Source organism: Somniosus microcephalus, chromosome 10 (genome assembly GCF_052327205.1).
Source record: "Somniosus microcephalus isolate GS21.2 chromosome 10, FLI_Smic_1.0, whole genome shotgun sequence".
Classification (NCBI taxonomy): Eukaryota; Metazoa; Chordata; class Chondrichthyes; order Squaliformes; family Somniosidae; genus Somniosus; species Somniosus microcephalus.
Window position 1 is genome coordinate 199,133,475 of NC_140996.1, and position 16,728 is coordinate 199,150,202.

The window sequence follows — 16,728 nt, forward strand, 5'->3', positions numbered from 1 at the left end:
CCAATGTCCTGGCCAATATTTATCCTGCAACCAACACTTAAGTTAACTGCTGTTTTTGGGACCTTCCTGTGTGTAAATTTGTTGCTGCGTTTCCTGCACTGCAACAGTGATTGCACTTCGAAAGTACTTCATTGGCTATTAAGCCCTTAGGGACATCCTGAGGTGGTGAAAAGCGCAATATAAATGCAAGTTCTTTCTTTCTTACCTTTTTCCTCCTGGCTCCCACCGTCAATTTTTGGGATAGGATCTGCTTTCATAAATCTGGGTTTCGCTGGTGGGAAATGGGCTTTAAAGACCATTTTTTCAGCCAATCAAAAGGCTAGTATGTAAAGACTGCTATCTCTTCGGTGTCCATTTTTGACATGTAAAAAATGAGTCAAACACAAAATGATCTCTGCTAAATGAATATGCTTCTATACAACTGCCAGAGCGTAACAGTAGTCAGTTGAGTAAATGCAGCCGCAGTACCTGTTTAATATTCCTTTGCCTAAGTGATGTTGTATTGAAGTATAATCTCCCAGTAATATTGATTGCCTGGGACACTTTATGATGCACTGTGCTATCATGAGGTGTTCACACTTGGCTAGTTTTTCATGTTGACTCATTAAGTTACACTCTTGACTCTTCTCTTCTTAGGGCTACAGCAAACTTATTTCTAAATCTGAGGTGATTGTCAGATTCGCATTTCAGACCTCCATTACAGTGTTGGCTATTGCATGTCCCTGTTCCCTGGGACTGGCTACACCTACAGCTGTGATGGTGGGTACAGGTATTGGTGCTCAAAATGGCATTCTCATCAAGGGTGGAGAACCACTAGAGATGGCACACAAGGTTAGTGGTGATAAAGCGATTCAGTAAGAAAAACCACCATGACCAGTAACGCATTTTTCACCAGCAGGATCAGATCAGATGGCTTACACTGGACTAGCATTTTGATGGACAGCCAATCAAAAGATCATGAAATGTATCAGTATCACTTTGAAGGGGAAAATTTGCAGGGCTACAGGGCAAGAGCAGGGGAGTGGGACTAATTAGATAGCTCTTTCAAAGAGCTGGCACAGGCACGATAACCGGGCCGAATGACCTCCTTCTGTGCTGTATCATTCTATGATTATCTTTTTTTTTTCAAGTTTTCTTTCTCTAAAATGAGAAAAAAACACCATGGTATTTTTCCAATGTGTAATCATGGGTGGGGTCAGCTCTCACCCAAGAGTCTATTCATCATGTGTGAATCTGGGCAGTGTGTGCCTGTAGGCTATTTGGCTGTAAAAGGCATCAAAGTCAAGCCAACTTTATTTTCCTCTGATGCTGTCCATGCTTACTTTGAAGCAGGTCTCACTAAACATGATCAAGGCTGGGATTTTACTAACCTCGGCAGCTCTGTGGCGGGTCATGTCAGTGGCAGGTCGCGACCCCGCTGCTGGCTCCATCCCGCTGTGTAAAATAAATTTCCCTTGATGGGGCTTGTTAAGCCCGCCCAGCGCGTTTGTCGGTCCAGTTAGAGGAAGCGGGTCTGGTGACGTCATTTGATGATGCGTCATCAGCTGGTTTCCTTAAAGGGACAATGCCAACTTTAATTTGACATTTGTGCTGTCAGTGTTCGACAGCATTGAGGTGCTGCAAACAATGACAATGACTGCACAGAGGTGTAGGGCTGCACTGAGGCTCTACCATGACTCCCTCCATATGCTTATGGAGGGAGTCACAGCACGCAGGGAGGTCCTCTTCCTTTCCCATGGGCGGAAGTGACCTCCCCAGGCGATCAACACAGCTGGTTGCACATTGCAGAGGAGGGCACAAGCAGGGATGTGGTCAGGAGGACCTGGGTGCAGTGCCGCAAACATTTCTATGATCTCCGTAGATCACGAAACGTTACTGCAAAGCCACACTCCACCTCATCCCGCTGTGCCTCTCATCAAATTCCCATCACTCTGCCTTCCCTACCGTACTCCTGCACATCCTTCTCACACAACATACGTTGCACCTCCACCCATCCCTCTCTATCTATATATTATCACATCCCCCATCTCACTAGCCACCACTCACCCCCATCCTCATCCTAGTGCAATCATACCAAGTAACAACTCACAAGGGTAGGCACTTGGGTGTTTTATGCAATGTTCGTGTAAAGTTTCTGTTAATGTGCTGTCAATCATTGAAACCTTTATTTTCAACACTTTGCATTCTTGGATAAATTTGTGTGCACCCTTGGAAGTGACTTGGGTCTCGCCATTCACTGCAACTCGCTAACGGTACCCCCCCCCCCCCCCCACCCCGCAATGGCGATGAGTGTGAAAGGAATAGCTTGGGCATTGTAGGGATGCTTTATGGTGTTGGTGTGGGATGGTGCTAACCTGGCGCATCATGTGGCAGCCAGGGTGTACAGCATCAAGTGAAGCAGGGAAGTCCTGCTACAACTGTACAGGGTATTGGTGAGACCACACCTGGAGTACTGCGTATAGTTTTGGTCTCCTTATTTAAGGAAGGATATACAGGTAGACTATCCTTTATCCGAACTTCCGAAAACCGAAACCCTCTTAAAAACCGAAAGTTTTTTCATTCAGCGTAAGTCGTGCGCACGACCCCCGCCGACCCCGACCCCCACCCCCAACAAATTTCCCAGTCTTATAAAATACCTTCTGAAATCCGAAATTTTCCGAAAACCGAAACACGGCTGGTCCCGAGGTTTTCGGATAAAGGATAGTCTACCTGTATTTGCATTAGAGGCAGTTCAGAGAAGGTTCACTAGGTTAATTCCAGAGATGAGGGGGTTGATTTATGAAGAAAGGTTGAGCAGGTTGGGCCTACTCATTGGAATTTAGAAGAATGAGAGGTGATCTTATTGAAACATATAAGATACTGAGGGGGCGCGACAAGATAGATGCAGAGAGGATGGTTCCCCTCGTGGGGAAATCTAGAACTCGGGGGCATAGTTTCAGAATAAAGGGTCGCCCTTTTAGAACTGAGATGAGGAGGAATTTCTTCTGAGGGTCGTAAATCTGTGGCATTCTCTGCCCCAGAGAGCCATGGAGGCTGGGTCATTAAATACATTTAAGGTGGAGCTAGACAAATTTTTGCAAGATAAGGGAGTGAAGGGTTATGGGGAGCGGGCAGGGAAGTGGCTTTGAGCCCAAGATCAGTCATGATCTTATTGAATGGCGGAGCAGGCTCGCGGGGCCGTGGCCTATTCCTGCTCCTATTTCTTATGTTCTTATGTAAGTAAATCTGGCCATGGTGAGACCATCACTGGCCTCCCGAGCAGCGGTGTGGTTGGGTGCTGATGCCCTCTGTCCTATGCAGCATCAGGTGATTACGGAGAAGGCTGGTGGTGGTGTTGTTGGTGCTGCTGGTGTTGGAGCTGATCGTGGTGGGATTCTGAGGACCAAGGTGAGAGAGTATAAATAGCACCCATGCTGATGGAATGAACTGGTCAGACTGGATGGAGATGTGTGTAAAGACTTGCAGCATGGTGAATCTGTTATGGAAATGCAATGAGGAAGAACTTGTGGCTGAGGGAAGATATCTCTAAGGTGGGAGCTTTTACTGTACATTTGAAGCTGTCAACTCAACAGCTGATTTAATGGCCACTGAACTCCCACCTCAGCTTGACAGACGTGGCCCATGACCAGCGTGGAGTGCATGAGCAAGCACGTAAAATCAAAAGGTGAGCTCAAATGTATTCTTAATGATCTCTAAACAAGGTCATAATTACCTGAGTTGGATCCCCCGCCGCTGCTCAGCGCTGACAGACCCGACATTGGGAAAGGCGTGTGGCAGCGGGGTCCTGGCCCGCTGGGGGAAAAAAAACACTTTCCCACCTGACCCGCCACCGATTGCCCCCCTCTCCCCCCCCCCCCACCCCCCACAATACTCGGCCCAGGAGTGGAAACTGTGACTGATATTTTTCTGTCTACCTACCCCGGTGACACGGGCATTTCCTAGAACTGCCATCACCTGACCAGCTTAGATCACCTAATTCAACATAACTTTATTTCAGTAATTAGTTAGAAGATTAACTTGTGGAACCCCTGCACAATTTAAAAAAAAAAAAAAAAAAGTACAGTTTGGTTGTGTTTTGAGCAACCATAGGAGCAGTGAGTTCAGCATTTGGTTGTGATTGGTTAGTGGGCTATTTGTGTTTTGGAAATGGAATTATATTTTTCATAAGCAAATCTGTTTAAATGACTCAACTTTTCCACACTTTGGCAACTGATGGCAAATTACATTTAAAAATGCTAACCTGCAGTTGGCAGCTTTTGATTATTTCACTGTACTGAAAAGAGCTATTGTGTCTCTAGATACAAGTGGTGATGTTTGACAAGACTGGAACGATTACACATGGTGTCCCTAAGGTAATGAGGGTTCTAATACTGGTAGACATAGCTGTACTGCCACTGAAGAAACTGCTTGCAGTTGTCGGTACTGCAGAAGCTAGTAGTGAACATCCTCTTGGAAATGCCGTGGCCAAATATTGCAAAGAAGTAAGTCACAGACATTCTTCCATTACTTCTCTCAGTTCAGTCTATATTTCATACTAAAACTCCATGTATTATGTTGTGATATACCCATTATATTCAAATATATTAAATATTTTCTTTTATCTTGGCAAAAAAATACTATTTTTACTACTTACACTAAAATTCTTGTTTTTTAAATTATAATATTTACCACTGAATAATAATTTGTACTAATTCTACCATTGACTAATATTCTTTTAAGTATTTTTGTGCTTTTGTAAGAACTGTGTTGTGAAATAAATGTTACAGTTTTGAGTATTGTGTCATTTAACAGACCAGATACCTGTACGTTTTGAACTGTTGTCTGCCAATTTAACTCACCTAAGGACAATCCCAGACTCTCCTCCTGACAAACAGTTGCCTCCTTTGGTTCCCCTCCCCACTTCTCCATCCTCATCTCCAATGTGAAGTGTGAGAAGCTTCAACTTTTCAAGCCTTTTTTTCATAACTTTAATCGCTCATTCCTGATGTAATTCTAATGAATCGTTGCTGTACCCTTTAAATGGTACTAATATCTTCTTATAGTGGGATGCCCAGAATTGCATGAAATACTTCAGCTGTGGCAGAAACAATATCCTGTACAAATTCGGCATAATTTCCTTGCTCTTATATTCAATGTCCTTATGTATTAAATCCAGAATCCCATTTACATTGATATAGCGCATTCTACCTGCACTCATCTTTAAAGATCTATGGATCTGCACACCTATATCTCTCTGGTAAGAACCTTAAAGTGAAAGAACATTCAGGGCATATTTTCACTGTTCACTTCCCACAGTTTACTGCTATAAAACCTCTCTTCAACAATACCTTTGGTCACCTCCCCTGAATCAATTGCTATTCCTTGGCATCTGTTCCTCCGCTGTGAAACATCTTTGGGATGTTTTCTACCTTAAACGTGCAATATAAATGTTATTGGTAGTAACGTAGTAAATCAGGAAAGATAAGTGTCTGTATTATGTTGACAATTATCTTAAGGTGAATTATCTGCCCCAAAGAGTATATTCAAGGCTGAAATAGAGAGATTTTTGGACTCTAGGGGAATCAAAGGATGTAGAGATCAGGCGGGAAAGTGATCTTATTGAATGGCGGAGCAGGCTCGAGGGGCCGTATGGCCTACTCCTGCTCCTAATTCTTATGTTCTTATGCTCGTAAGGTGAAGCTTTTCTGCCTGTTTCAGGAACTTGACACGGATGTTCTTGGATACTGCTCCGATTTTCAGGCTGTGCCAGGCTGTGGCATCAGCTGCAAAGTTACTAATATTGAAACAATGCTGATGAAAAGTAAACAGAGTCTCAACAAACAAGGTGAGCAGAACACACATTTGTTGCAGATTAGTGACTCACATGATGTGAATACAGTGCCTTCAGAGACTATTGAAGCAGAAGGTAAATATTTTGCTTATAAATTTTCCTTGTTGTCTATTTGAATAAAGTCAGATTTGTGGCACTAATAAACAATTGAATAATATCTCCAATTAAATTTATTTGATTATGGTGAGGATTTGGTTCCAAATGTTTTGAACTTTAATAATTTTTAACAATGAAAGCACTTGGATAAATACAGAAATATTTGCCATTGTTTATCTCGCAAAAAGGCACCAAATGGTGTGATACATGAAATGACCCACAGTTTGGTACTAAAGTACACAAAGTTGCTGAATTCTCGCTCAAAAAGCCTATAAGGATAGGTATAGTGAGAAATAGAAGTGCGATATTCCAAGTCTTCTGAAATTGTTCGTCTTTGTACTATTAGTATCGGTTTCTTGACACACTTTTGAACTAGTTGGCTTTTGAATAATTATGAGTAAGTTATTTTATGACTGATAAATTAATTCAATGGACCTTTTGCCATTTTTAGGTGCAGTGGCTTCTCAGGCCTACTCTGTGTTAATTGGAAACCGGGAGTGGATGACACGCAATGGTTTACATGTTAGAAATGATGTCGATGAGGCCATGGCTAATCATGAAATGAAGGGACAAACAGCAGTGTTGGTGGCCATTGATGGTAAAGTTCAGGCAATTAAAGTCCTTCCACTGAATTGTGACAATGTAATTAGATGCTACTCCAGAGCAGTGCTCCATTACAAGTGGTCACAATTATGGCGTATCTGAGATCCCCTGGCATGCTCTCCTCCTTCCAGATATGAGAAATGAGTTCATGAATTCGCGCCAGTAGTGCTTCTCCACCATGCTTTAGTGCCTCGGTGGGGATTCCATCTGCTCCTGAAGCCTTGTTGTTCTTCAGTTGTCGGATGGCCTTTTCAACCTCATGCCGGGCTGGGGTTGTGCTGAGATGGTGGCGGGTAGCATGCTGTGGGATGGAGTTGAGGACACTCGCGTCGAAGACAGAGTCACGGTTAAGGAGATCTTTGAAGTGCTCCTTCCAGCGGGCACTGACTGCCTCTCTATCCTTGATGAGTACCTCTCCGTTCTTGGCTCGCAGTAGGGTAGGGCCTTGAGTGCTTGGGCTGTCGATGGTCTTGACTGCGCTAAAGAATCCACGCACGTCGTGGTTGTCGGCTAGCTGCTGGATCTCCTGCGCTTTCTCCACCCACCATCTGTTCTTTAGGTCGCGAGTTTTTTGTTGGACCTCAGCCTTCAGGCGTCTGTAGAGCTGCTTTCTTGCTCTCGAGTTCTGTTGCTGTTTCCAGATCAGGAATGCCTTGCGCTTGCGGCTTATTAGCTCCTGGATCTCCTGGTCGTTCTTGTCGAACCAGTCTTGGTGTTTCCTGTTCGAGTGACCGAGCGTCTCTTCACAGGTGCTGATTATGGAGGCCTTGAGTGCAGACCAGGCGCTGTGGGCACTGTGTGTCTCTGCATCACTGGGAGTCATCAGGTTATTTGTGAGGTGCAGGCTGAATCGGGCTTTCGCGGGGTCTTTGAGTGCTCCAGCATTAATTTTCCTGCGGCATTGTTTCTGTTGCCGGCGCTGTTTTGGGGTTACATTGATGGAGATGACAGAGTGGATTAGGCGGTGGTCTGTCCAGCAGTCATCGGCTCCTGTCACGGCGCGGGTGATGCGGACGTCCTTGCAGCCCTTCGCTCGGACGTTGACAAATGATCCTCCTCAAATTCGGCTGCCCTCAAAAGTTTGTCACCATCCTCCGCCTGCATCACGCGACATGCAAGCCGTGATCCTGACCAACGGTTCCACCACAGACCCAATTCACGTACGAACCAGGGTCAAGCAAAGCCATGTCATCGCACCAACGCTCTTCTCTGTCTTCCTTGCTGCAATGCTCCATCTCACCCTCAGTAAGCTCCCCGCTGGAGTGGAACTAATTTACAGAACAAACGGGGAAACTGTTCAACCTCCGTCGCCTCCAGTCCAGATCCAAGGTCGTCCCATCCTCTGTCGTCGAATTACAGTATGCAGACGACGCTTGCATCTGCGCTAACTCGGAGGTCGAATTCCAAACCATCGTCAACACCTTCACCGCAGCGTACGAGAGCATTGGCCTTACACTAAACATCCGTAAGACAAAGGTCCTCTACCAACCTGCCCCTGCCACACAGTACTGCCCCCCGATTATCAAAATCCACGACAAGGCCTTGGACAACGTGGACCACTTTCCATACCTCGGGAGCCTACTGTCAACAAGGGCAGACGTCGATGACGAAGTCCAACACCGCCTTCAGTGTGCCAGTGCAGCCTTCGGTCGCCTGAGGAAGAGAGTGTTTGAAGACCAGGACCTCAAACCCGGCACTAAGCTCATGGTCTACAGAGCAGCAGTGATACCCGTCCTGCTGTATGCCTCGGAGACATGGACCATGTACAGCAGGCACCTCCAAGCACTAGAGAGGTACCACCAATGCTGCCTCCACAAGATCCTGCAAATCCATTGGCAGGATAGGCACACCAACGTCGGTGTTCTTGCTCAGGCCAACATCCCCAGCATTGAAGCTTTGACCACGCTCAATCAGCTCCGATGGATGGGTCACATTGTCCGCATGCCCGACACAAGACTCCCAAAACAAGCCCTCTACTCGGTGTTCCGGCACGGCAAGAGAGCCCAGGTGGGCAGAGGAAACGCTTCAAGGACACCCTCAAAGTCTCCTTGAAAAAGTGTAATATCCCCACCGACACCTGGGAATCCCTGGCCCAAGACCGCACAAAGTGGAGGAGAAGCATCTGGGATGGCGCCGAACACCTCGAGTCTCTTTGCCAGGAGCAAGCGGAAGCCAAGCGCAGGCAGTGCAAGGAGTGCACATCAACCCAAGCACCCCACCCACCCGCCCCTTCAACCACCGTCTGCCCCACCTGTGACAGAGACTGTAGGTCCCGCATTGGACTCATCAGTCACCTGCAAACTCATTTTTAATGTGGAAGCAAGTCATCCTCGGTTCCGAGGGACTGCCGAAGAAGAAGATTACAAATACTGGTCGTAATCCAAGGTAAATGGCAACAACCCCAGCTCTCCAGTGGAAAAGTAGGAAGAACTTACTTACACGTCATCTTGTATAATCTAATTGAATTATTTTATATTATTTACTTTTTTCTGCTGAATTCCACAAGATTTAACTGAAATGTGCAGAATATAAACAGATCACAAGTCCATGCTAACAATAGACTAAAATAAACTCTTAGTTTGTGGTACTGACTATAACCCACATAATGCAAATAAAATGCATGTGAAGGGCCATTCACATAATCTGTTGGCAGAGATGTCAACCTTTGACTATTGAAATCAGTGAGATAATGGGTCAAGTTGGTCTTTAGCAGCTGTGTCAGCATAAAAAGTACTTTGAAGAGCTGGACAAAGCTTGCTGAAGGATATGGAAAGATCATCTCATTAAAAGGATGTGAAAATAGCAAAGTAAGACCATAAAAATCCATGGGAAAGAAACCCAAATTGGGGGTGATTTTAACCCCACTCACTCAGCAGAAACCTGGCGGGTGGACAGTTAAAATCAAAAGCCGCCATGATCACGTGCAATTTTAACCTGCTCTCCTGAGCAGGCAGCAAGTACATGCGCCCGGAGCCAACAGGGTCCTTCCTTACATATGCATGTTGTATTTCCTAATATTCTGTGAAATGATATGTTTTGCTCTGCAAAGGGATGCTGTGTGGAATGATAGCGATTGCAGATACAGTCAAACCCGAAGCTGCACTGGCTGTGCGCACCTTGAACAACATGGGAGTGGATGTGGTGCTTATAACAGGTGACAACCGCAAAACAGCAGCAGCAATTGCTAGCCAGGTAGATTTTAATAAAACTTGATTGAGCCCCATGTATAGTACTTACTGTATTTGGTTTATTTTTTTGAATCCCTTTTGTCCCTTCTATCTCTACTACACATTATTCCCCATCTGAGAGGGCGGGCAGGCAGCCAGCTTGTTTCTGGGCCTCGGTCAGTACCACCCTTGGTACTTGTTTAGTTCTGATTCTGGGAGGCAGTCAGCTGCCGTATTTACAGTACTGAATCCAACTCCTTTATCTTGTTGGTAGAATTGTAGGCCCGGTTTTACGTGAGTCTCCAATTCAGATACTGAAATAAGTGATCTAGATTTAGTAACATAAGGCACAAGCATCGATCTTCCAGAATTTGAACTAATTGAGCCTCAGAAATAAAAGCGACATATAACTTGCTATAAGAAGTACACAAGACCAGCTCAAGTTAACTAGCCATTTGATTTCAGCCTGGAACAGATTTATTTTCAAAAGTGCGCAACTCTTTGGACCTCACTGTTTCCCTCTTCCTTCCCCCTCTTCCTTCCCGTTTCTTTCCCCCCATCACTTTTACCTATCCTCTTCCTTATCCCTTTCTCACCCTTCCCCTTATTCTTTCCCGCTTTCTTGCTCCTTTCCCTCCGCCAACCCGGCGACCTTGCCCTGTCTAGCCTTTTGTCCTAGTATCCATGGAGTTGTCCACTTTTTAAAGCGCTCGCAGTGCTTATAAATGCTGAATCATTTTTACTCCGCAGATATGTATTATAAGAACGCTTTTTATAAAAAAAAAATTAAAAAAAATGACCAGATTGCCCAGCTGCAAAGAGAAGCCAGTGATCTCATTGAATGGCAGAACAGGCTCGAGGGGTTGAATGGCCTACTCCTATGTCCCTGTGAACCCAGGGAGTGGCAGTGATCAAAGACGAATGGTGTTGGTGCTACAGATGCTTTGAAGCCCCGAGGTGGTAAACCTACAAAGATCAATTGGAAGGGCGCCAGCGACCAAAATAAGGGTTCATAGTACTGGAGAGAATGGGAAAGAAAAAAATAACTTGCATTTAAAGAGCGCCTTTCATATCCTCAGGGCATCTCAAAGTTCTTTACAGCCAATGAACTACTTTAGTATTCAAGAGTAAACAGCCCACTGTTCTCAGGGGGATCAAGAATAATAGGATTCATTGACTCAACCCTTTTTCTTTAATTCAGGGCACCGAAAATCCGTGAGAGGGCGCATCCCACTGTAAGTGCTGAGACATGCCACGCAGGACTTCTTCCGCTGACTCCACCAATGTGCGTGGGGTTGGGGGAAGTCCCACCTTTGTGAGGCGATAATAGGTGCTGGGGCCAATGGAGATACATCTAAAGCCCCCGCAATGTTAATAAGGTTGGAAAGACCAACTGAGGGGTGGCCTGCCAAGGAGAAAGATAAGGAAGATAGATTTACATTTATATAGCTCCTTTCACCACCTCCGGATGTCCCAAAGAGCATTACAGCCAGTGAAGTGCTTTTGAAGTGTAGTCACTGTTGTAATGTAGGAAACGTGGCAGCCAATTTGTGCATAGCAAGCTCCTGCAAACAGCAATGTGTTTATGACCAGATAATCTGTTTTAGTGATGTTGATTGAGGGATAAATATTGGCCAGGACAGCAGGGATAACGCCACTGCTCTTCTTCGAAATAGTGCCATGGGATCTTTTACGTCCACCTGAGAGAGCAGGCCTTGGTTTAAAGTCTCATCCAAAAAATGGCACCTCTGACAGTGCAGCACTGGAGCATCAGCCTAGATTTTTGTGCTCAAGTCTCTGGAGTGGGACTTGCACCCACAAGCTTCTGACTCGGAGGCGAGAGTGCTACCCACTGAGCCACGAGGTCAGGGTTGACCAATCCTCAAAAAATTTGGAAGCTGCCCACAGTGGTTCCCTTTGTAAGCATGCTTATTTAAAAAATGCTTAAAAATCAGTCATCTTTGGTGGTCCAGGGCACAATCCCAGTCCTTCTGGTAGATTCCCACTGAAATTATGGCATGAGTATCCCATTTTTTCAGGACCCATCTGTGTATCAATCTCCATGCTGTATTCATCAGAGATGATTATTAAGTATATATATCCATTAGAACACCTTATGCACTGGCACCTCCTCAGAGATGAGGGTATCAGCATTCATGTTTTAAGTTTCTCCTCTTTCAAAAGTAATGAGCCATAATTTGCGGACCCTATGGGTGCATACAAGGTGTGTACGTGTCCGTAAGGGCCGCACAAGTTCCGGGTTTAGGCATGCACTGCGCTAAAACCCGGAACTTGCGATCTGTGACAAAGGTAAACTATCACTCCTCGTCCTTCTTGACTTGTCTGCAGCCTTTGACACGGTTGACCACTCCATCCTCCTCCAATGCCTTTCCACCGTCGTCCAGCAGGGTGGGGACTGCACTCGCCTGGTTCCATTCTTATCTATCTAATTGTAGCCAGAGAATCACCTGCAGTGGCTTCTCTTCCCGCTCCAGCATTGTTGTCCCTGGTGTCCCCCAAGGATCTATCCTTGGCCGCCTCCTATTTCTCATCTACATGTTGGCTCTTGGTGACATCATCCGAAAACACAGCGTCAGTTTCACATGTATGCTGATAGCACCCAGCTCTACCTCACTACCACTTCTTTGGACCCCTCCACAGTCTCTAAATTGTCAGCTGCTTGTCCGACATCCAATTCTGGACTTTAAACTAAATAAATGGGGGGGGGTCCCGGTGGAGAGAAATCTAGAATGCTAAAGAGAAAAGACAAGGAAGCAGTGCAGGAAAGTGATTGGGGTAAGGGTAACCAGATTGTGTCAGGAAGGGACATAGCGTACAAACAAAGGAGTGCACTAACAAATAGGGCCCGGGTAAGAAAAAATGGTAATAAGACAAATCGAGCCATAGTACAAAAAAAGGTTAAGATGTCTAAAAATGTTAAAAAGACAAATCTAAAGGCACTATCTGAATACACGAAGCATTCGTAATAAGGTAGACGAATTAACAGCGCAAATAGATGTAAACGGATACGATATAATTGTGATTACGGAGACATGGCTGCAGGGTGACCAAGGCTGGGAGCTGAATATCCAAGGCTATTCGATATTTAGGAAGGACAGGCGAAAAGGAGGTGGGGTGGCGTTGTTAGTAAAGGATGAAATCAGAGCAATAGTGAGAAAGGATATTGGCTCAGAAAATCAAGATGTAGAATCAGTCTGGGTGGAGCTAAGAAGCACCAAGGGGCAGAAAACATTGGTGGGAGTTGTCTATCGGCCTCCAAACAGTAGTGGTAATGTAGGCGATGGCATCAAACAGGAAATTAGAGATGCATGTAACAAGGGTACTACAGTAATCATGGGTGATTTTAATCTACATATAGACTGGCCAAACCAAATTAACAATAATACTGTGGAGGATGAATTCCTGGAGTGTGTACAAGATGGATTTTTAGACCAGTACATTGAGGAGCCAACTAGGGAACAGGCTATCCTAGATTGGGTATTGCGCAATGAGAAGGGGTTAATTAATAATCTTGTTGTACGGGGTCCTTTAGGGAAGAGTGACCACAACATGATAGAATTCTTCATTTAAGATGGAAAGTGAAGATGTCCAATTGAAACTAGGGTCCTAAATCTAAACAAAGGAATCTACGAAGGTATGAGGAGCGAGTTGGCCATGATAGATTGGGAAGCTTCATTAAAAGGCATGACGGTGGATAGGCAATGGCTAACATTTAAGGAACGAATGCATGAATTGCAACAGTTATACATTCCTTTCTGGCGCAAAAACACAAGAGAAAGCAGCCCAACCATGGCTAACAAAAGAAATTAAGGATAGTGTTAGATCCAAAGAGGAATCATATAAAGTTGCCAGAAAAAGTAGCAAGCCTGAGGATTGGGAGTAGTTTACAGTTCAGCAAAAAAGGACCAAGAGATTGATTAAGAGGGGAAAAATAAATCATGAGAGTAAACTTTCAAGGAACATAAAAGCGGACTGTAAAAGCTTCTACAAGTATGTAAAAAGAAAAAGATTAGTGAAGACGAAGACAAATATAGCTCCCTTACAGTCAGAAACGGGAGAATTTATAATGGGGAACAAGGAAATGGCAGAGCAATTAAACAAATACTTTGGTTCTGTCTTCACGGAAGAGGAAACAAATAACTTCCCAGAAATGCTAGGGAACCAAGGGTCTAGTGAGAAGCAGGAATTAAAGGAAATTAGTATTGGTGAAAAAATAGTGCTGGAGAAATTAATGGGACTGAAAGCTGATAAATCCCCAGGGCCTGATAATCTGCATCCCAGAGTACTAAAAGAGGTAGCCATGGAAATAGTTAATGCATTGGTTGTCATCTTCCAAAATTCTATAGATTATGGAACAGTTCCTGCAGATCGGAGGGTGGCAAATGTAACCCCACTATTTAAAAAAGGAGGGAGAGAGAAAACAAGGAACTACAGACTGGTTAGCCTAACATCAGTAGTAGGGAAAATGCTAGAGTCTGTTATAAAGGATGTGATAACAGGACACTTAGAAAATATCAACGGGATTAGACAAAGTTGGATTTATGAAAGGGAAATCGTGTTTGACAAACCTACTGGAGTTTTTTGAGGATGTAACTGGTAGAATAGATAAGGGAGAACCAGTGGATGTGGTGTATTTGTATTTTTAGAAGGTATTTGATAAAGTCCAACATAAGAGATTAGTGTGCAAAATTAATGCACATGGGATTGGGGGTAATATACTGGCATGGATTGAAAATTGGTTAACAGACAGGAAACAGAGAGTAGGAATAATAAATGGGTCTTTTTCGGGGTGGCAGGCGGTGACTAGTCGGATCAGTGCTTGGGTTCCAGCTATTCACAATATATATCAATGATTTGGGTGAGGAAACCAAATAAAATATTTCCAAGTTTGCTGATGGCACAAAACTAGGTGGGGTTGTGAGGAGGATGCAAAGAGGCTTCAAGGCAATTTAGACAAGTTGAGTGAGTGGGCAAATACATGGCAGATGCAGTATAACATGGATAAATGTAAAGTTTTCCACTTCGATAGGAAAAACAGAAAGGCAGAGTATTATTTAAATGGTGATAGATTGGAAAATGTTGATGTACAAAGGGACCTGGGTGTCCTTGTACACCAGTCACTGAAAGCAAATATGCAGGTGCAGCAAGCAGTTAGGAAAGCAAATGGTATGTTGGCCTTCATTGCAAGAGGATTTGAGTACAGGAGCAAGGATGTCTTGCTACAGTTATACAGGGCCTTGGTGAGACCACACCTGGAGTAGTGTGTGCAGTTTTGGTCTCCTTACTTAAAGGATATACTTACCATAGAGGGAATGCAGCGATAGTTCACCCGACTGATTCCTGGGATGACAGGACTGTCGTATAAGGAGAGATTGGGTCGACTAGTCCTGTATTCACTAGAGTTTAGAAGAATGAGAGGGGATCTCATTGAAACGTATAAAATTCTGACCGGGCTAGACAGACTGGATGCAGATAGGATGTTTCCCCTGGGCAGGGGTTGGGGGAGGGGGGGCGGAGGTGGGTGGTCTAGAACGAGGGGTCACAGTCTCGGGATCTGGGGTAGGACATTTAGGACTGAGATGCGGAGCAATTTCTTCACTCAGAGGGTGGTGAACCTGTGGAATTCTCTACCACAGAAGGCTGTGGAGGCCAAGTCACTGAATATATTTAAGAAGGAGATAGATAGATTTCTAGACACAAAAGGCAGCAAGGGGGAGAGAGCGGGAATATGGTATTGAGATAGAGGATCAGCCATGATCATATTGAATGGCGGAGCAGGCTCGAAGGGCCGAATGGCCTACTCCTGTATCTATGTTACCTCTAGACTTGACTATTCCAACACACTCCTGGCTGGCCTCCCACATTCTACCCTACGTATACTTGAGGCGATCAAAACTCGGCTGCCCGTGTCCTAACTCGCACCAAGTCCCGTTCACTCATCACCCCTGTGCTCGCTGACCTACATTGGCTCCCGGTTAAGCAACACCTCGACTTCAAAATTCTCATCCTTGTTTTCAGATCCCTCCATGGCCTCACCCCTCCCTATCTCTGTAATCTACACCAGCCCCACAACCCCCCCGAGATAGCTGCGCTCCTCTAATTCTGCCCTCTTGAGCATCCCTGATTATAATCGCTCAACCATTGGTGGCCATGCCTTCTGTTGTCCAGGCCCTAAGCTCCATACCGCCCAGACCCTAGGTAGGCGCGGATTTTATTTGTGGATCGGAGGCATTTCACCGCGGGAAGCCTCCGACTGCAAATTCAGGGCCAATATTTTTAAAGGACAGTTTCTAGACCAACTGGAAAAATATGCATATGAATTAGCAAGGTATATATACTAGAAATTTTCTATTCTTTTATGTATGTGTTTCCATTTTTTAAGGTTGGCATCAAGAAGGTGTTTGCAGAAGTTCTTCCTTCGCATAAAGTAGCCAAAGTGCAGGAGCTTCAGGATCAGGGGAAAACTGTAGCAATGGTTGGAGATGGTGTGAATGATTCTCCAGCCCTGGCAAAGGCTGACGTGGGAATTGCCATTGGAACCGGCACAGACGTGGCTATTGAAGCAGCAGATGTTGTGCTTATTAGAGTGAGCCAATAAAGCAGCATTCATATAATACTTTACTTTTGTTCTCAGATTATCTTATTATTTAAACATATCTTCTAGGTTTTATATTTTGTGGTGTCATACATTCTCTGTTTGGTCCCCAGAATGATCTCCTAGATGTCGTGGCTAGCATCGATTTGTCAAAAAAGACCGTTTATCGAATTCGAATAAATTTTATCTTTGCTTTAATTTATAACCTGGTCGGAATCCCTATTGCTGCTGGTGAGTGGGAGCTTTTTACATTTTCACTGCTTTATTTACACCGTCATGTTACATGGCGATATTTAATTTTATGCTGATGCTGCATGCTCTTTACCCGTCTGCTCTACAATAAAGGCACTTTTATATTGCGCCAGACCTGTGCCAGTGCTGTTAAATTTCCCAAGCTTGGGTCTCGTGCAGCTGGC

General features: G+C 44.7%; 1 protein-coding gene across 1 annotated transcript in view; it reads left to right on the plus strand.

Moving 5' to 3' along the window:
• The window catches only part of LOC147111989 (copper-transporting ATPase 2-like), a 122,401-nt gene that overhangs the window by 86,091 nt on the left and 19,582 nt on the right, over positions 1-16,728 (plus strand). The window contains 7 exon segments of the mRNA XM_085999439.1: positions 637-831; positions 4,299-4,481; positions 5,698-5,905; positions 6,378-6,524; positions 9,579-9,721; positions 16,100-16,303; positions 16,426-16,543. Coding sequence (XP_085855565.1) covers positions 637-831; positions 4,299-4,481; positions 5,698-5,905; positions 6,378-6,524; positions 9,579-9,721; positions 16,100-16,303; positions 16,426-16,543 — 1,198 coding nt within the window.